This window comes from Ictalurus furcatus, chromosome 4 (genome assembly GCF_023375685.1).
Source record: "Ictalurus furcatus strain D&B chromosome 4, Billie_1.0, whole genome shotgun sequence".
Classification (NCBI taxonomy): domain Eukaryota; kingdom Metazoa; phylum Chordata; class Actinopteri; order Siluriformes; family Ictaluridae; genus Ictalurus; species Ictalurus furcatus.
In genome coordinates this window covers 1,177,703-1,200,107 of record NC_071258.1, presented here as the reverse complement: position 1 = coordinate 1,200,107, position 22,405 = coordinate 1,177,703, and the positions used below count along the sequence as shown (strand labels likewise).

Below are 22,405 nucleotides of genomic sequence, written 5' to 3'. Positions count from 1 at the left end.
ACAAAAAGCTTGAGTAAATAAATATGTCTTCAGCCTGGACTTAAACACTGAGACTGTGTCTGAGTCCCGAACACTAATTGGAAGACTGTTCCATAACTGTGGGGTTTTGTAAGAGAACGCTCTTCCACCTGCTGTAGCCTTCACTATTCCAGGTACCAACAAATATCCTGCACCTTTTGATCTAAGTAGCCGTGGCAGATCATAAAAGACCAAAAGTTCGCTCAGGTACTGTGGCACGAGACCGTTTAGTGCTTTATAGGTCAGTAGTAGTATTTTATAATCAATGTGAGATTTCACTGGGAGCCAATGCAGTGTGGATAAGATCGGGGTGATGCGGTCGTATCTTCTGGTTCTAGTTAGGACTCTAGCAGCTGCATTCTGGACTAACTGGAGCTTGTTTATGCTCCTACTGGAACATCCAGACAGTACGGCATTACAGTAATCTAGCCTAGAGGTGACGAAAGCATGAACTAATATTTCTGCATCATGTAGTGACAATATATTTCTTACCTTAGAAATATTTCTGAGATGAAAGAAGACTATCCTAGTAATATTATCTACATGAGCATCAGATGAAAGACTGGAGTCAATAATCACTCCAAGGTCTTTTACTGCTGTACATGATGAAACAGAAAGACCATCCAGAGTTACTGTGAGATCAGAAAGCTGCTGAATTCTCTCCTTTTATACAGTAGTCTCACTCTCGCATAAATTCTAACACCTGAATAATAGGGTGCGTGTTATATGAATGTCTGTGAGGGTGAATTGGGGCGTGTTATATGCATACGAGATGTAACAAAAGGGTGAGTGGGCGGAGCTTGTGTCTACGCAGCTGAAGCTGATTCGTAAATTTAGATTTGAATTCCATTTACACTCGTTTCTACGCAGCTTTGATACGAGCCAGCGTGACGTTTGCTCTCACCTGCAGGTTGCCCTTTATGCTGTCCAGCTCCTTCGACGTTTTTGAGAGCTGTCGTAAAATCCCTGTTCTTTCTGTGAAGGCCTCTTTCAGCTTCTTCTCCAGCACTTCATAGCTACAGAGAAAAAGAAAAGCAGAAACATTTTTACTTTTTCATGTGTGTGTGTGTGTGTGTGGCCTCACTGTACTCTGCCAGGGTGTAGAAACTTTTGAGCATCATGTAGAGAGAAAATCAAATGGCATGGCACACAAATGGACTAAAGTAAACCAGAACATTCCACCACTGTTATTAGTTATTTATTTGCCTTTTTTTTTTTTTTCTTTAATGAAAGAATGTGGAGCAACATGTAGTTGTCTAATGGGAAATAGTTTACTTTAAAGTCTAATTTAATTATGAATCAAAAATAAATGTGAAAATATTATATATATATATATATATATATATATATATATATATATATATATATATATATATATATAAATTCACATGTGTACATATATAAAATAAACACATAATTAACAAATTAAACACATTCTTATATACAATATGTAATATATATGTAAATAATAGTAAATTATACATAATACAATGTAATATAATAGTATATAATATAAAGAATAATATAAATAACCACCCTTCTTTCATGCATAAAATTATTCTTTTTATAATAAAGTATATAATTATTATTTTTTTTAATTGAATGATATTTATTTGAATTATAATTTAAATTATTTCAAATTTAATTATTCTTCTACGTGTTTTATCGTTAAATTCGCATGACATGTGGATTATATATTTTATAAATGAAATAGATTATCCATGTGTAGGAATATCATAGACAAAATATTACAACTCAAATGTCTGAATTGTTAACATTCAAGTCTAAAATGCTTAATGTTGATGACCAAAATGATACGTAATAAAATATAAATCATAAATATACGTAACGAAATATATCAGTGAAGTGTACACAGTTTAGGACAGCTGACACTAGAGACTCCTTCCATAAATGTGAGAGAAAACTTTACCATATCAGTGATTTCACATTTTTTTATTCTGTTTATTATTAGCGCATCCGCCGCCCTCTAATACAAGTCCCTGTGAACGGGCCGTTACTATAGAAACGATAACGCATGAGAACGAGCGCGTTAATATAAACCCGTGATTTACAGCTGCAGGAAATGAAACGTCATCACAATGATTTTTATGAGTTTTAAAACTTTTAGAGAAGATGGATTCTCCTTCGGAGAAATAAACATGCGATTGAAACCTGGCGTCTGTCTCAGACACCACAGACCTTTGGTGAAAGAGAGAACGCAGATGTTAGCTGCTGTTTCTGCATTTCATTTCCACGACCAAACAGGGGGAAAAAATCAGACTCCTGAGATATGATGTGAAAGTTTACTTTTAATAAAATTAGAAAAAAAAAATTCCTTTATGCATGATATTTATTCACACAGAAGGCAAACACACAGGCTGGAAAGAAAGAAAGAAAAGATCCAGAAATCCAGCGAGTGCACACGCTCACACCACGCTGCTGTTAAATATTATCATCTAAATGTACAATAATAGGTTACTGTACAGTAAGATATATAGTATAAGTGCAATAATATTTTTACAGGATGACGGTTGATTGTAAATTACTGTAAAAACATCGACACTACAATTTTACAGCTGTACTGCTGTTTCAATGAATCCCTTTATTTTTATTTATATGTTTATATTTTTCCCCGTATTTATTTCTTTTATTATTCCGCTTCATCCTCTGCTCTACTTTTTCAGCACTTCAGCGTTTAATTTCTTTTCTGTTGAATTTTAACACGGGTTCAGACTTGACTTGCATTTTCATTTTCTATGTATTTCATTTTATTCGTAAGGCGCTTTGAATCGCCTCGTGTATGAAATATACTTACATTTGCACCTATAATTTGGTGTGTAAAACTTATAAACTATACACAAATACATTTTCACACACACACACACACACACACACACACACACACACACACAATAAAATCAATAAGAAACTGATAAAATAAGAAAAATAAGACGGGTACACAACCTGTGGGTCGTAAATAAATAAATAAATAAACAAACAAATAAATAAATAAATAAATATCCGACCAGGGAGCTTGTGCACTATACGGATAACGTATTTAAAAACATATCAGCTTAGCTAGTGAATACGATCAGCCTGGATAGACTAACATTACGTAGCTGTTTTTTAATTATAAAGAAATAATTGAAAATTTTAGCACCTAGTCCTATAGTAAAAGTTAATCTGAGGGCAGGCTACGGTATATTACAACTTTATTACCATGTTATTACAGTAATAAGGTCCTTTAATGCAGTACACACTGTAGTCCTGTAAATAATATTAAACTATAAACCACATTTGAAGTATTTTACTGCTTTAAACAAAGTATTTTACATACTGTTTTAAATATATATATATATATATATATATATATATATATATATATATATATATATATATATATATATATATATATATATATACATATATATATAGATAGATAGATAGATAGATAGATGATATAATGTGTAGTGATATAATGAGTGTATGGATCGGATCAAAGATAGAAGACTGATTAATATGCATTAATATGCAATACAATTTTCTCTTTGTAGTCTCAAAGTATCAATTATGTAAAGGACATCAAAGACACATAAAAGGTCAGTAATTAATGTGGCATATTTGTAAGAATATTACTTAATCAGCATGCATAAGTAGCGTATGTTTAATTCATAGCGCTGCTACATATTTCTACTTCCTGCCAATAAACAGCACCAAATATTAATAGGAACTGATTTTGCTCCCTGAGCAGGGACGCGTGTCCGGCATTATCCGAACGACGGGGTCGATCTGTGGCACGGCCCTGACTGTGAAAACGACTCGATAGATGGTAGACGTTAGAGGTGACGTCGTGTCACGGGTCACGGGTTTAAAGCGCTGCCTGTGTTTAATAGTGCTGCGATCTCTCATGTCACGGCAAAGACGAGAAACGTGGTTTAATAAGCGCTGCCGTGTCAGGAAGTCACGCTTGTTAGCATTTCCTGTCAGTATTTTATAACACTATTATATCACAGCGCTGTCAAATTCTCAATTCTGTTTGTTCAGTACTCGCTCTAACATCGTTATTGTTTCTAAAGCAGATTTCTTTAAAATGTTCATTTGTTGATAGGGTGAAGTTTCCCGTAAGAAGAAACGTGTTTATGGGACATGTATGGAAGGAGTCTCCAGTGTCAGAGGTGCAGCTGTAAATTTAGGACTCTACGCTTCTTCGTCAGTTCTTGCTAGCATGACATGCTGCATTTTTTGTCTTATTAACTTCAAGAGAAATTGATGTTCAGTGTGGAAAAGTGGAAGACTGTAAAAATAAAAATAAAAAGCCAATGACTGAGTAGGTTTTCTTTAAACGCTCAGTGTTAAAAATAAAATAAAATATATCTTTTTTTTAAATGAGGCAATTCGTATTTTATATTCGATTGTATATTCGTTTCTAAGTGCATTTTCTATCAGGAGGCTGAGTGAGGAAGTAAGTAAAGAAGTCACTTCAGTTTTTAATTCTGATTATATCACACATCACCTTCGTCATGTCATATAGCCCCGCCCACCTCAGGCCGACCAGAAGAAAATGACAGAACACAAACAAAAGAACTAAGGAACTAGTTACGGATGTAAGTTGATGAGGGGATTCATATCATGTCATATCTACAGGGATGAAGGATAAAGCGACGAAGCAAAAAAACGGAGAAAAAGGTGTAATACGCTTGATGTAAATTGCGACATTTCTCTCAATATATATATATATATGCATAAAATAATGTTCTCCTGATGTGGGCTGTGTCATGTCTGCTCCTGGCTCTCGCAGCTGTATATTATGCGCAGAGCAGCATGCGGTCGTGTTTATATCGAGCTCATGGATCATCAGGACCGATGGGGTTTCCAGCAGAGAATTGGCAGCTCGCTTACGTACAGTCGTTCCTCAGACGTAAACAAAATGTGTCACAGCTCATTCTCAGAAATGTGTTATTTAATAATAAAGACGCTATAGGTGTATGCTTTCTTATGAAAGGATTGTGATAGAACCACGAATGTCAGTTACATTATTCCGTGGCATGGTCAGTCCACCAGGTTTAGTTTAGTTAGTGTTTACAGTGGTGTAGGTTTAAATGCACACGCTATTTTAACCCTAAAGTATAAAACACGACAGAACGTCCTATTGAGACTTTTTTTTTTTATCCATTTATAGTTACATTTAATGTTATGGAACGTCAATCACAGCTATAAACAGTCGTTCCCTGAAAAACCGCCAAGTAGCATAAACTCGTCAGTGCTGAAGATGTGGAAAACGTAACGTTACAGCGTTACCTCTGACTGTTACAAAGCGCTAACACTGGAGACTCCTTCCTTACACGTTGCATAACATCTTCTCACGTATCACCGATCACGCACACTGTTTAAATCTTAAAGTCTCTTGTTATGTGGCGCGTCCGCTGTTCACGTCCCTGTGAATGAGCTGTTACTATAGAAATGATAAGGATAGTCGTGATATTTTGAGAATAAAGTCAAAATTCTGAGGATAAACTCGTAGTCATATGAGAATAAAGCCTTCACTTTTTGATAGTAAAGTCATAATTTTGACGTGAACGTGTTTGGAGTGATGTAGTGGACGAGCAGGTCTGCGCCAGTCAACTTAGATTAGTTTGACGGTTAGACCACTGCGGAGAAGTCGGATTGGACATTCGGTGCACATCGCACTTTTATTTCCCAATAAATAAACGCACAAAAATGACAAATCGTGTATTTCCGTGCTCTGGCGTGGACAGAAAAGAAAATACAACTGGATATATTTTTTAATACACATTTTGTCCTTTTTGTGTGTTTATTTACTGAGAAATAGAAGAGCGGATGTCCAATCTGAAACCAACTTTACCGCCGTGTAATTTCGACTTTATTCTCAAAATATTACGAGTTTAATCTCACAATGCTACGGATTTTTTCTCATAATTTCAACTTTATTCTCAAAATATTACGCGTTTAATCTCACAATGCTACGACTTTATTCTCATAATTTTGCCTTATTCTCATAATATTACGCGTTTAATCTCACAATGCTACGACTTTATTCTCATAATTTTGCCTTATTCTCATAATATTACGCGTTTAATCTCACAATGCTACGGATTTATTTTCATAATTCTGACATTATTCTCAAAATATTACGACTTTATTCTAGTAATCTTAATTTATTAATGTTTTTTGTTTTGTGCGTGGCACTAAAACGCTATCTTACATATGAGTATAGACCTCTCTAACAAAAAAAGAAAAAGTAAATATCAACTATTAAAGCTCAGTGGGTGGGGATTTTTATCTCCATCGTAGGCAGTTTTATCCTCTGTGCAATGCTCAATTATGTATTATTTTCTGGAAGCTGGCTTCAGTGTAATTACGTGTTGGAAAAAATTCAGGCAACTGCTGTTCAGTGCACAATATGATTTTTTTCTCCCATTTTCCACAACTACGCATGCTGCTCTGTCAAAAATGGACCCATAAATTGTTTGCTTGCTTACGTTTTACCCACCGAGGATGTGGATGTGTTTTGTCACCAGAGGTGAATATACAATATGGAGAGCTGTATTGCCCAGTTGGAGAAAGGTCACAAAACATACATTTCGAGTCTGAGTTACAGCCCCGAGCACTGTGTGTATCGGATAAACTATAGCAGGTGCAGTACCCAATGATCACCTTTGGGAAAGGGGAAGAAAAACTATAGATATGACAGCAATAAATATCTCCTTTCTTTTTACTGTTTTTGCTAGAATATTGGCAGTATATTTCCTCAGTGTCTGGAATTATACTGTATACGTTCTATATATTTTTAATAGGGACACCTGCACACGTACTCGTTCATGCAATCAGCCAATCATGTGACAGCAGCACAATGCATAAAGCCATGCAGATACAGACCATCAAACACGTGTCCACGTCAAACATCAGAACAGCGATGTGATCTGGCAACCCGTGTGTCAACGCAAACTCGGCACACAAAGCAAAAGAGGCTCAGATAAGTCTGGGAGAATTTTTAATCGACTTAGGTCAGAGTAGCAGGAAGCGTCCGAGGAATTCTGGAAGCCTGCATTGAGGGAAGGAGTTGTACTTGCAGATGTACGTGGGAGAATTTGTGTTACAGTGTGAAAGAAACCAGCATTAGTCTAGCACAGTCAAGCACTCTAACAGCACATCGACTTTCTCTTGCTATCGAGCATGCAGCTCTCTCATGTTTCCCTGTTAGCCATGGTTGCACAATGTAATTATCACCCTGAAGCCATGGGGGATTGGATTTGCCCTGCCTCGAAGGCACATGCATTTTTTATTGGTGTAGAAACTATTCACGATGCTCTCGGAGTCACAGGACAGTGCCATTGGGATGCTATTTGTGTCCCATTGATATTATATGTACAAATGTGCATGTAAAGTCAACGTAGAAGACGTATTAAAGTAGCTCAGAGCTTTTGCTAACTCTAAATGGCTGGAGTTTCTCATTGTGGAGTTGGAGGTTTTGTGACTTTTTGGAGGAGTGTTTTACTAACTCGGGGCTCTCCGATGCCGGAATGTTGCTAGCTCAAACCGATGGAGAATTCTTCCTTTATACACCGTCTCCATCAGTTAGAGTCAGTAATACCATTTATCTACCACGTGTCAGAGGTCTCCTTGTGATGACCCTGCAGCTCTCCATCACCGTTAACCCTGCTACGCAAAAACGTATGGCACAACTTCTAAAACACTCGCCAGCTTGTCATATAGGACATGCATGGGTAAAGGCGGTGGTGAGAAATCCTCCACAGCTGGACAAAGGCTAAGCTAAGTTAAGCTCTTCGTTGTCAGTTTATTTGTAAGGGTTACAAGGGTTAAATGGCACTGCAATCATGGAATAGCCAAATAACCACAAACGTCTTTGCTATGCAGGAGAAAAGGAAATAAATACAAGATTGAAAAACACAAATCTCTTGCCGGGCAGCAGTGAGATCACAAATGCACACAGCTTAAAAGCCTCACAAATCACATGCATTTGTTGCAATGCAATCAATCAGTGGAAAAATGATGATAAACGATATACATTTAAAAATTACCTCAGCCTGTCCAAATGCAGTGTGCCATGTACTGTACACCCGCTAATAGCTTCGAACTCAGAGTGCACATTTTAAAAGCCACGTTCTGATTTGTATGTTATAAATAATATATCATTTGCTGCCTGTAAAAAGCTTGCAACGCAATTCATTGGCCAATCCGATATCCTTAATATTGCCGTGTAACTACATTGTTTTAGCATCTTAAAAAATTCGTAATTAATGAGAAGGGATGACTTAATGATCCCACAAGAAAGTTATTATTTATATTTATCAAGTATTACTTATATCGCTTTGCGCTTCGGTGACCTTCTTGAAAGCGTGATCTTGTCCAATCTTGTGTGAATGAAGTCTTTAAAAAAAAATAAAAAATGAAATAATTCTCCAAACACCGATCCAACACCCTGACTGTTCACGTTCTATATGACTCGGTTTAGTCACAATCTTCTGAACTCGGGTAGCAGCGATGGATTCATTCACAGACTCTCATTGTAATTGTGTCACATGGATTCCCAGCATGAAGAGACAGGAGGGAACATTAAAAATCAATTGCTTTCCATTAGCCAGAGATACCTGTATTGACTGGTGCTGTCCAGATGAAAACATGAGAACAGACAGATCAAGCCAGGCAAAATAACGACCTTTTGCAGTTAAAAAAGAAAAGAAAAATCCCTGCAGAATGTTTTTTGACAGCTAAACCCAATTTACTAAAACACAGGAATGTGGATGTGTTCATTAAGGTGTTCCAGCAGATTGCTCTCATTCGATAAAACAGCAAAAACACTTAGATCCAGATTCTCCTTACATCTCCTGCTTCAATGCTTTTTTAAGCCTTACTATTAACGGGGAAAATTAAAACCATTGCGATTAATCTGATACGTTTGTGTACGTTTGTTTCACCATTAAAGCACATACACATTCTTACCGTGCGCTCACGTGGACATGAATGCGGCGACTCGGCTGAAATGATCGATTCTGAAACTGAGAGTGCACAGCGTGGAAGTTCATGTCCGTCAGCAGAATCTACATTAAGATAGCTCAACTGTCTGCCTGGGATTGGACAGTGAGGTGCGGCTATTGTGTAAGTGTAAGTGCGCTCTTCCACACAAACCAAATCAGCTCCTTACAGTCAAACATCAGTGGCTGATGGTGTCAGCAGAACCTAGTTATTTTCTTCAACTGCAGGTCTACAGTATAGTTAAAGGATTTCATCATAAAGCTTTTATCGGGACCATTTAATAAATTGTAACAAATCATAATCGTTAAAAGACTGCTGAAATCAGTCTAAAACTGGCTTTAAACAACTCCACAGCTCTTACCAAGTCGAACTGAATCCACTTGATGAAGACTTGTGCTTAAGTGAAGAACTGTAATCCTAATCATGCACACTATCCTCTCTAGCTTCTCAAGCAAGGAGCACACTCTATCTCCCGTAGCTGCGTTCGGTGTTCGGTGTCATCATCTGCTATTTTACTCAAAGCCACTTATAATTCACAGAGGGGTCCTTGGTCTGAATATATTTGTTTACATGTGTACCAGGACCATCTGGGACTGTTTTACATGGCCACTGAGAATTAGAACAAACGTTGAATAACAATTAGGCCGAAAAAAATGTAAAAAAAAAAAAAAAAAAGAGCAGCCGGTCTCTGTACAAGAGTCACTGCGTAACCCCACAATGTCAAGCAAATGAGTAGCATGTAAAAAAGTTACCCTTGTCCCCCTGTAGACTCCATCGCTGTATCACTGACCCCTATAGTTTCAAGACGTATGCCTGAGAGGATGCTTGGCTCGTTGAATCGAGTAGAGTTTGTTTCTTTCTGGACCTGCTATGATTTTTCTCTCTACTATACTATCCTTTGGACCTTTTGCCAAATTTTCCAAGTGCTGCTCAAGAAAATGCTTCAAATAATTGGCATAATGAGGGGATGGCCAGTAACTCAGTCTGAGCCCTGAATACACACCTAGCAGAAATTCATTCTTTCATTCATCTTTAGTAAACGCATTATCCTGGTCATGGTGGTCGTGGATCCAGAGCTTATCCCAAGGAACACTAGGTGCAAGGCAGGGATACTCCCTGGATGGGATGTCAGTCCATCACAAACCACTATGCAAACACTCAGATTCACCAATGTGTAGCCACCTTGCAACTAGGTGTGAAACCAGAGAGCCTGAAGGTCCTGGTAAACAACTGGCTAATATCATGGGCTGCTCATTAACTTTAAAAAACAAACAAACAAACAAACAAACAAAAAGGTTCTGCAAGATATGTACAATATGTAGAAGTTGTTTGTGCTCCAGGAAGGTGAGCTGTCTTCATATCCAGGGTCATCAATACCAGTCCTGGAGCGATTTGTGCAAGAAGCTGCTTATGTCCATACACAGCCTCATCAGAACCAGCTGTTAAGACCTGAAATTAAAGAAACTTGCTCTTCTATTCTCGCCGTCTACCCGCTCTCTCAGGAGGTCATATCCTCACATGGTTTTTCATGCCACTGCTATGTTGATGACACTCAACTCATTGTTCCTATCCTTCCTCAGGTTTCCTCTGTATTTCTGCATGGATATCACCGTGTCTGGTTGACATCCCATGATGGATTGCAGCTCATCACCTGAAACTGACTCCCAGCAAGACTGAGCTGCTGTGTACACAGTGCTGTGAAAAAAATATTTACCTCATTTCTTCTGTTCCTGTGTGTATCTCATATTAAATTGCTTCAGAAATTGAAAAAAAAATCTAAGATAAAACAAAGGCAACCTGAGTAAACACAAAATGAAGTTTTTAAATGATAAAGTTATATATTTGTAAGTAGCTTTGGATAAAAGCATCTGCTAAATGAATAAATGTAAATGTAAATATATTGAACCAAAAATGTTATCCACACTAGTGTAACACACTATGCCAAAGTTGAAAGAAATTCCAGAAACGATGAGGAAGAAGGTGATTGAAATCCATCAGTCTGGGAAGGGTTACAAAGCTATTTTAAAGGCTCTGGGACTCCAGAGAACTACAGCGAGAGCCGTTGTCTCCAAATGGAAAAACTCGGCACAGTAGTGAACCTTCCCAGAAGTGGCCGACCTTCCAAAATTCGTCCAAGAGCACAGCGATGACTCATCCAGAATTACAGGCCTCTCTTGTATCAATAAAGGTCACTGTTCATGACTCCACTATCAGAAAGACACTGGGCAAAAATGGCTCCATGGAAGAGTGGTGAGGTGAAAGCCACTGCTAACCCTGAAGAACGTTAAGACTTGTCTGAATTTCACCAAAACACACCTTGATGATCGTCAAACCTTTTGGGAGAATGTTCTGTGGACTGATGAGTGGAAAGTGGAACTGTTTGGAAGACAGGGTTTCCGTTACATCTGGCATAAACCAAACACAGAATTCCACAAAAAGAACATCATACCTACGGTCAAGCATGGTGGAGGAAGTGTGATGGTGTGGGGATGCTCTGCTGCTTCAGCGCCTGGACAACTTGCAGTAATTGAGGGAAATCAGTCCGTAAGTTGAAACTGAAGCGCAAAAGGGTTAAGTCTCTTGTTTTTATATAAGCATGAAGATGTATTTCGATGGAAACTACTAAGCACTTTTTGTAAGTCGCTCTGGATAAAAAGAATCTGTCAAATGCTGTAAATTTAAACGTATACCATTTATCAGAAATACTATCAGATAGGCATGAGACAGAATATAATTGCCTCGAATGTCACGATACAAAATACTGGCAAGATGAATTTGCTTCTCTGAGATGTACTGCAATATTTCCATTTATTATTCATTATGAGTTCAACCTCTTCTTACACGCTAGGTGGTAGCACCAAACGTAGCAGCATACAGAATGCAAAGTTTACAATTAGGAACATAACTGCCTTGAAGCACGCTTACTTAAACGTTATGATAATCAGAAGGAAGTGCCTTTGTACATGAGTTAAACACAAGGCCTGCTGCCTTGCTTCATTCAAGCCACATGAACTTATAAAGAAAAATGCAGAAACGCCCATAATGCTCGACATTTTCAGGCTGGCTTAACTGTGATCTGAAATCTGGATTAACATCAAAACCTGTGTAGCTGTGCTTCATGTACTGTAAGTCGCACTCCTGTCTTAAAGCCATTCAGAAGCACGTCGTGTACATTGTGATGCGCTCAGGCATTTCAGGTGGATGTCAGACAGCAGTAGACGTGGTGATGATACCAATTTGTTCTACCACATCATTTAAGGCACAACTGACACTTTATATATATATATATATATATATATATATTATAAATCCTGATCTACAATTCTTACGATACAGTGTGGTTCGATATGTTCTCATTACAAAATAAATGCATTCAAATCTAATTATTTCATTTGTGTCAGTATCGCGTCGTGCCAATGTCGGCTAATTAATCCTGTACTGGGATCTGTGTCGTGTCGAAACTTTAGTGTCTCATGCCTACGATTGAACGTCAATGGATCTGACTCATTGCTAATGGGACGTCAATGGATCTGATTCATTGCTAATATATGGGTCAGTCTCAAAATTGAGAATCAAACCAGAAATAGCAGTGAAGACCCAGCTAAGGAGAGATGGAGTAGTAAAAAACTAGAACAAGCTTGACACGTCAAGTCAAAAAACAAAGGCTGTAATCATAATTCAAAAACTGGTGCAAAAAAAAACACAAGCAAAAGCCGTGACTAGAGGGAAGAGTACACACTGATGCCTGAAGCACTCTTACAGGGGGTAACTCCAAACCTGAGTAGGGTACAGTCTTAATAAAAAAGCTCTGAACTGGAAAACAGAAACTGACAGGGTCAATGTTTTTGGCTTTGATTATCATCATACTATACCAGCAAATATAAACATTATAAAAGTTATAAAAAAAAAAGTATAAAGTTATTGTCCAATAAATAAAAGAAAGTTCAATAATTATAAGAATTCGATTAAGACTATAGGACGTTTTCTGTGTTCAGTTCTGTAGTGTAAGTGAATACGATGTTCAGCCTCTGTGATGATTTCCTGCGTGTATAGAGCGGAACGACGCAACGCCAGACGAGTTTAGTCTCGTTTTCTTATTATTAGCCAATACCCTGTATCATTCACACGCTCTATAAGATTTCAAAGTGACATCGGAGTTGAGATTTCATCAGTCCGATGCTAATTTCACATACTAAAGCGACAAATCCAGACGATTGACCGATCCTGTGGCTCGTGTGGTGGGATGTTTCTTCACTTCCCCACTTCACAGCTTTACTTCCTACCTGTGTACTGTTTGATGGAAAAAAATGGAAGAAAATCTTATAACCGAGGGTATGGTCTTATCCTGTCACGTTCAGAAGGTCATTAAATGTTTATAGACATAGAAGAAATGAAACTTGGAAAGAGCGTAGCAGAGATCGTTGGTACAAAGCTAGTATAGTTAGCTTGTTTTGCTAATCTAATTTGAGCAAGAAGATAGTACAAAACCGAGACAATGAACAGGCCACGCCTACAATGGACAGCGGTATCTACAAGCAGTGTGAATGACTCATGTGAACACTGGGTTAGTTGTCACCGCCAACCCCTTTTCACCTCAGAATCACGCAAAACCAATAAAGTTATGAATTAAACAAAGTTTAAAGACTACTCGTCAACCTGAAACTTCTTCTTATTAAATTCCCATCTCTTCTTTTCTCTATTCATTGCGCTTTTTTTTTTTTTTTCGTTTTATGATATCAAAGCTATAAGTTCTCCTTTCACTGACTCGAACATCCATCACTTATTGTCAAATCACGACGAAGCATTATGTTACTGCATTCTGAGGGAAAGATTTGTGTATGGTCAATTATTTTACAATCAAATGTTGTCGGTCTTCTTTCTCCTCTCTCGTCTTATCTTTCCATTTTTCTCTACAGCGACGATGCGTTAAAAGATCAGATGTACCGTAGGTATACAGATAAAATAGACGTACCTAACGCAAATAATTCACACTCGGTCCTCAACCTACCGTTAAAATATAATCGCAGTGAAAGAAGATTGATGTCCGGTTATAAAAGAAGTCCATTTTGAAGTTAGCACATACACAGTTTCTAGCTCAACGTGGTTTTTATAGATATTGTTATGAAGCAGATTTACAGAAATCGGGATAATCTGAACAGTGTATAATGTACTTAGGATGCATTATAACATGTGTGAACTAGGTGAATAGCAAAATGAATAAACTGTGATATTAATATAAATATGAACTCAATACAACGTGCTACAACATTTGAACCAGAGGAAATAGAAACCTTTTTTTTTACTGATCTTGAGCTAGAAATGCTGTTACAGGTGCAGAAACGAGCTGCCCAAAGAAACAATCACCGTCCATTAGAGCCCCACAAAGCAGATGCCAAAGTTCACAAGTCGAAAAAATAAGATCTCCATGGATAATCCCGAGGTGTTTCCATGTGAAGACTCTTCTGTCAGATTGGACATCAAGCGAAGGTAATGTTAGAACCTCGGCAGCTGGCGATGTGCCGCTGGATGTTCCCGTCCCTGCACGGGGAATTACTTCTGTCACTTTATGTATGATTGGGTTGGCCTTTTAAAAGATGGGGTGATTCCTATCAAGTTGCCATATGGGGAAAGTAATTTAAAAGGACCCAGGTGAGAACCTCGCTGGCTTTCACATCAGAGTTTCTTCTGGAATTTTTTTCAAGCGCTAAAGTAATTACTGAGACATCTTCCCGCGCATCCTCAAGCCTACAGGCCGGTGTATGGTGTCCACACTGGTAAATGATTCATTTAAGGCTGTTTTTCAAAGATGTTATGATAACCGTTACCGCTCCCAATCCAACATGGCTGACGGTGACAGGTGCAACGCATCTCTAGCTCTTATGTCGCATGTTTCTGAGGTCTACATAATGTTTTGTTTTATACATACGTCACGTAAGTAACACACGCATTAAGTCTATATAACTTTAATGGTACGATAGCAGAAGGAGTGAAGTTATAAAGCTGTATTTATTTGTAAGATCGAGTGCAAAAGTTTGAACGCAACAAACCTAATTAACAGAAACGAGACATTTCACAACGTTATCACAACCAATCAGAAGGATCAAATAGTGAAAGTAAACATTCAGCATTATTAAACTACAGCACTGTTGAATTTAGGACTCGGATCGACACGTTTTATGCGTTTATAGTCACACTTAATTAAAACCACTTTAAGTTCCTGTTCTCACTTACGTTACAGCAGCTATAAACAGTCGTTCTCTCACCATCCCTCTCTCTTTTTTCTTTCTTAGAAATGAATATAAGAAAAAAACAGAGGAACAGACAAACCCCAAAGCGTAAACTCCTCTGTCCTAAAGTACAAAGCGCTGACACTGGAGACTCCTTCCAGAGACGTCAAATAAACACGTTTCTCCCGGCAGAAAACTTCACCAAATTAACGATTACATACATTTTTTAATCCATTTATGTAGACCGGCAAAACTGCTCCATGTCACCTGATTATTGACTGTTTGCACCTGGACTCTCTCTCTCTCTCTCACATACACACACACACACACACACACACACACACACTATAAAATCCAGTCACGAACAGAGTCATGATGCAAAATATCATCTTGTGTTTCACTGCCGATGTTTCCACGCATAACATTCCGGTATTCGATCTTGTTTCTTCTCTGGTTTTCCCAAAGTCTGTTTATTCATCACCCGGCCCTTGTTTGGTTTTTCACCAAGCTCTTGCGCATTGTTTTTGACCTGCTGTTTTTAAATAAAGCATTTACCAGCGACTGCAGCTGTCCCGGCCGCCTGACACTGCAATACTGGGTTTTGTTTAATACTGTTCTCTTAAAGGGTCCATTCATTCTGGAGTTGACTACACATTTAGGCATTCATCTCTCAGAATAAGAAAGCAGATAAAACAGATAAAGAAAAAATATATATATTTTTTATTTTTTATTACAGTTTAGCCACCTGATCTCATGTAAAATTCATAGGAAAGGCAGAGAGGCGGCACTCGGCTCCACTGATCCGTATATAAAAAAAAAAAAACCTGCTGTTCACTTCAGACCCTGCAAACAAGAACACTCGCAACTGCTGAGTTTCATTTCCAATAAAAGTGCCGTCAACTGACCTGAATCCCAGCGGTATGCTTCACCTCAGCAATGCTAATCATGCTGCTTGAGTGCCAATTTATGCTAGCGCCCTTCATTTATTTAGTGCTACTGATAGAGGAAATGTTACTGAATTGACTAAATTATAGCTTGATTTTGTTACCTGCTTCGACAGCACACAAAGGAATTCAATTTGCAACAGACAACATGATGTTTTGATTTAATCTTCTGATAGAGAAAATAATTCACTTATATATATATATATATATATTGTTGCCGTATGGCAACGATGTGCAATGGTGGAAAGTAATAACAAATGTAGTCAAAAATAACACAGTGTAGGAGATTACATTCTAATTACAACATTTTCCAGAGTTTTTTCCAGCTAGTAAGCATGTAAAAGTGATATCTTCTGGAAAGGAATTACAGTTGTATAAAGGATGTGGATGGATTTCCTCGCTCAAAATACACACAAAAATTTGATCCAGGCATGTTTTGACTGAAGTATGTTTTTAATTCTTTCTCGTAAATTCTTAATTCTTTCTGTTGCAACATAAAATTTTGAAAATAAGGTGAAAAAATATCTGAAATTACACCCGGTTATCTTACTTTAAATGTGAAAGAAAAAAAAAAAATGTAAATATACAATTCGAGAAGCCATTTTATCATTTAACAGAACACTCAAAATATATCAACCTGTTTAAATTACAAAAATACGTGTTAACTTATCTGAGGTAGCGTTAAAATTTTTCCTTTAAGTGGTTTTGCTGAAGTGATGAAAAATGAATCACATTTTGAGAGCCCTCCAATCATGACCTTCAGCATGCCATGTGAGTGCAGAAAAGGACGTGCAAACAGCGACAGGACATTTTTTCCTCTTTTTTTCTCCCCAGTTTTCCAGTTACATATTAAAAAAGTAGCTTTGTATTATTGCCTATCAGAAAATTTTGTCATAAGAAAAAGTTGTCATATGGCAGCACCATCATATAGGGTATACCTATACCTATTTAGGTATATCTATATAAAAATATATATAAGTATATCAACATCATCTACCTCTCCATTTTAAGTGAAAAACAATCATGTTTAAATGATCCTTATTTGATCATTTTTAAAATATTTTTGCTCATTTTTAAATATAGAATCTCTTCCTGGCAATAACTATTACTGAAAAAGATTTAGCATTACACTAGCGCATTACATTTTACAGACAAAAAGATTTCCTTCCTCAGACCGCATCTGCTATCCCTGGTTGTCTCGCATTTAAAGTTTAATGTTTGTAATTAAAGACCGTGGTCTAGATGCTATCAATAAACCTCGTCTCGGAGGCTTCTGCTCAAGAAAAATCTACCAAGCAGGAAGACGTAAACTATACACCTGTGAGTCTGTATAGAGATCCCAGATGATGGACGTAAACAGGTGCATTAACCCGACTCTGAATACACGAAACTTTCCATGCATAAATACTGAGGTAACTTAAATCACTCTCTATGACCGTTAATAAAGCGTGATGTGACTTATTACGATAATCTACTCTAATAAAACAATAATAACCGCCCCTTAGATCTTATCTTAGATGCTTAAATAAACTTTGCATCTTGTAACGGTCAAATTTAACACCAATTCAATTCAGTTGTATTTGTACAGCACTTTTAACAACGGACATTGTGTCTCAAAGCAGCTTTATAGAAACATATAAACACAGGATAGAGATTTTAAGTGTGTGAATTTATCCCTATTGAGCGAGCCGGTGGTGACGGTGGTGAGGAAAAACCCCCTGAGATGTTAGAGGAAGAAACCTTGAGAGGAACCAGACTCAGAAGGGAACCCGTCCTCATCTGGGTAACGACGGATAGTGTGAAAGTAAAGGAAAGTTCATTATGGTTTAATATGAAGTCTGTTTGTTGAACTAGTCCACTGTTCACTAAATGAGACCTGAGTGTAGACTGCATGTGGTAATTGCAGTCCCGAGGCCATCGCTAAGGCAGCCGTAGTCCCAGCAACCAACAGCGAGAACGTCCGTGTGGAATTGAGGTCCAACACCAACAAGGTTTTCAACAGCGTAAAGCGTTAGTAATTCCCTCCCAGCTCAGACTGCGCACATATTCCTGTAGGTCAGTTATATAAATGATCTGAGATAAAATAATAATGTCTGCATATCTCATTTACGCCGGTCAATCCTGTAAAGCAATTTAAGTGCACTGGTTCCTGTGGATTGATCCTCCCACCGCTAAAGATTAGAACAGATATCCCAGTCATTATTTTTCTCTCAAACTGAGCGGAAGAAAGAAATGCCAGGATAAAGCCAACGGCCAAATAAGTCCATAACAGCAAGGTTAATAGCAAATCACTTTGAGGGATCGATCTTTACGGCTGTCAGGCTGCCTGAGATGGAGAAGCAAGGGGGAGAGATGGATGTAATTGAACGAGATCTTCAGCAAACACACACTGAACACACTCCTAAGTGTGGAGGATAGACGGCAAGACAAACGGCAGCAAAGTGGAGGGGATTATATTGTATTACACCACAGCGCTGCTGGATTCTGGATCGTGATCGGTCAGAAGCTGTTGATATTGTGTTAATACGCTCGATCTAATACGTTATCGTTTCTATAGTAACAGCTCATTCGCAGCAATCGCTCCATTTAAATGGATTACAACCGTGAAGTTTTCTGTAAAGAGATATTTATTTAACACTTGCGGAAGGAGTCTCCAGTGTCAGCGCTTTGTAAATAAAATTTGAACTGTAAGTTTTTCCAGATCTTCAGGACGGAGAAGTTTTGGCAGTAACACGACAAGCTGCGTTTTTATTAACTGATGATGGAACTGATGATTGTTGATAGCTGGTTTAAAAATAAGTGAGGAAGTATTAGAAACTAAGTTGATTCGTGGACGTTCACACAACGTTTAACGTAACCATAAATTTGTAAAAATCTGTATTGTTCTTTTATAAATACAAAATTTTAATTGTTGGCAAATTGCTACGGTTTAAAGAGGGATAAAATAAAATATCGACTTTACAACTATTTTCCTATCGATTTATGATTGATTTATGTACTTTATACATTATTTAGATACTTTATGTACTCCTGAAGGGTGCCAATACTTCTGCAGCACATTAGTTCCATAAGGAGAAGCTGTGTGTGGAACTGATCATGTTGTGACATGCACACCGCTCGCGAAATATATATATATATATATATATATATATATATATATATATATATATATATATATATATATATATAGAAGAACAGAATCAGGAGTATAATCTTGTCATCTTGTCTCTCGCAGCTCCTCGGGGATCGGCATAAACAGGCGTGTGATCAAATTGTGCACTGGTGTGTGCTGTAATCATGCGTACATGGATTCTGTCATTAAAAATGTCATCATGGCATGGTGTACTTGGAAAACTCCACAGAGCCCAGCAATTAGCAGCAACTGAAAATGGCTGATTGGAAAATTAAAATGGTTCACGTGGACTTGAATCCGAAGAGTCTGATGCTAAATGAACATTTCAGTTCAGTAGTCTTTAAAACAGTTCAGAGGTTAAAACCTAAGTGATGGTTTAATTATACCGGAGTCTTAATGCTGCAGAAGAGCGTGCAAATCTCCTTCATATGCATGCATGCAGGGGAAAAAATCACCACTTTATTAATACGACGCATACTGCTGCAATCAACCATTTAAATATGACCACAACTGGATGATTACTGAGAATCGATCGAATAGAAACCAGGGCAACACTTGGTATTAAGAGCTGCATGTTTATTAGGATGTTAATAAGTTGTTGATGTGTGAGACAGGCTATATACGAACTGCATGTTCTTACAGATAAGTGCTGGAGGTTTTATATATACAGAAGTATGTACAAAATTTCTAATGCTATAGTTCTTTTTCCCAATGTTGCCTGATCTTATAAAATCCCAGTCAGTGTGTTTACATGGACAAGAATAATTCGATATGAACCCGATTAAGAAGATACTCTGATTAAGAAACTAGCATGTAAACAGCCATTTCTATTCACCTTAATCCGATTAAAGTCATACTCGAAGTAAACACAAATGGAATTAAGACGTGTGGAGTATTCTTGTTTTAGTCGCATTATCGAGGTGCGTTACAGACATGTACACACCTTAATCACACTATTAACGTCGTGTGAGAGTTTTAACCGCATTTTGCGACAGGACACGTACACACACGGCGGCGCTCAACCGTTTTCCGGCAAACAAGAGAGCACGTCTGCGTCCCAAACCCGGTTGGCTGATTTCACGTGTCTCAGTTGGTAGCTGTGGTGTGATTTGCCCCCAATTCATCTTTTGATTTCTAAACCATAAATCATTTTCCAATTGAACCAAGAAGAAAGAAAAGAAAAAAACAGGGCTGTGGGAATTATCTTGCTCTCGACGGGTCAACATCTCAGTCGTGTCTTGCTCTCAACTGAGAAGATCTTAAACTAAAACTTTGCTAGTCCAGTGCTTTCGTCCTGTTAATAACAAAGCAAATGATTTGCTAATCGTGAAAGCAGGCTTCAAAAAATATATTATAATGTATAATGTATCCTTTATATTTTAGTATATTATATCAAATACCCTAACGCTTTAAGAACAGACCCTGATGTGTATGGATTATTCCTTCTTATTGTGTAGCAGTGGCGTGTTTGAGAACTTTGGATTCAATTATGCGGCTGAAGTGCCATCGATGTTAGTGCACGACCTGAAGGACTTTGATCTTCTTCCTGGAAATAAGTGTTTCGTCAATGGTTTCGTCCACACACTGCTGATCGATTGTGTGTAGCGTTCTCCTCAGTGCTGCTGATACTAACACCGTCTACTGATGCAATACTACTACTACTACTACTACTACTACTACTAATAATAATAATAATAATAATAATAATAATGATACCTCGCCAAAGTTTATTATTTTTCAGTAACCGCACATGCCGTAGTGTGAAAAATTACAGGGAGAAAGTTACTTTTAATTAAAAAGCATCTACACAGAGAATCGGACTCGGTTCAAATAAGAAGTAAATAAATAAAAAATGATTTAATAACACAAAAACGCAGTCGATAATTGATCACATAACATCTGTGTTTTTAAATAAGAACATCGGATGTCAAAATGAAGACGTAAGGAGTATCGTTCTTCTTGTATTTACTTGAGTTAGAGTACAGGAATTCTCCATTTATTTAAAGTATGAGGTATCGCATGTACGTCCAGCATTCCGAGTGTATTTGACTCGTATTGCTCGTTTACTTTCTTCTCGTAGGAGGTTTTTGAAAGCGTTTTGGAGTCTGCGGGACTTTAATAAACTGGTGTGTTGTCCATGCGTGCGATGTTGCGTCGACAGCCTTCACACTGGAACCGCCGCCATTCATATCAAATCCATCAGTGAACGCTCAGCCGCCCTGCAGGTCATACACGAGCCGTTTATCTTCCCTATCGCTTGGCAGGAGAATTAGACCGAGCCAAACGTTTTAAATAAAATATTAATGCTTCCTTTTCAAACTGAAATGATTTAGCGGTTTTGCAGTTAGCGCTCCTCCTGCAGACACAAATCCGTGCTGAAATGATTGCGCCGGCTTCAGCGGTATTGCAACAGGTTCGGCTCTTTGTTTGCTCGTGTTAGAGCGCCTCAGTCCGCTGGAAATTGTTCCTTTTTGTGAGAGCGTCTGGTGGAAATGTCACACTCGCCAGGAGAATGTTCCTCCATTCTCAGAAGAAGACCTGTCACTATCGATCTACGAGTCTTTTCCTCACGCTGATTTTCCCTGAAAGACTGCTTTAGTGCTGTTTTATCAGCAATGCCCCTGTGGTCAGACTTCGCAGGAAGGCGCTTGAGGCAACAGGTCTAAAAAAAAAAACCCCAAAAAATAGCACTTTTTTTTTTTAACTTTCATCCAAGTAACCAACACACAGTAAACCCCTGCGTGTGGCGCTGTTCTAGTAAAATAATCCAAAATCAAGCAGGACTTCCTGTTACCGCCCCAATATCGACCGTTTTCTTTACTCCTCCTATACTACAGCAATCTAACAACTGAAATAACAATACGTAGATTTCTTTTATTATAGAATAATATAGTTGATTTTTTATCTGTTTATTGTTACTTTACAAATGAGTTCCTGTTCTCACTTACGTTATAGCAGCTATAAACAGTCGCCAGCCCTCTCTCTATTCTCTCTCTTCATGTCAATAAGAGGGGAAAAACAAAACAAACGCAGCTTGTCGTGTTACGGAGAAACCGCAAAGAAGCGTG

The 22,405-nt window shown here is 37.8% G+C and overlaps 1 protein-coding gene across 3 annotated transcripts in view; it reads right to left on the bottom strand.

The window, feature by feature from the left end:
* The window catches only part of luzp2 (leucine zipper protein 2), a 106,689-nt gene that overhangs the window by 38,706 nt on the left and 45,578 nt on the right, over positions 1 to 22,405 (bottom strand). For all 3 annotated transcript variants that reach the window (XM_053622475.1, XM_053622476.1, XM_053622474.1), the window contains exon 2: positions 923 to 1,034. In XM_053622475.1, coding sequence (XP_053478450.1) covers positions 923 to 1,034 — 112 coding nt within the window. The remainder of the gene's footprint in view (positions 1 to 922; positions 1,035 to 22,405) is intronic.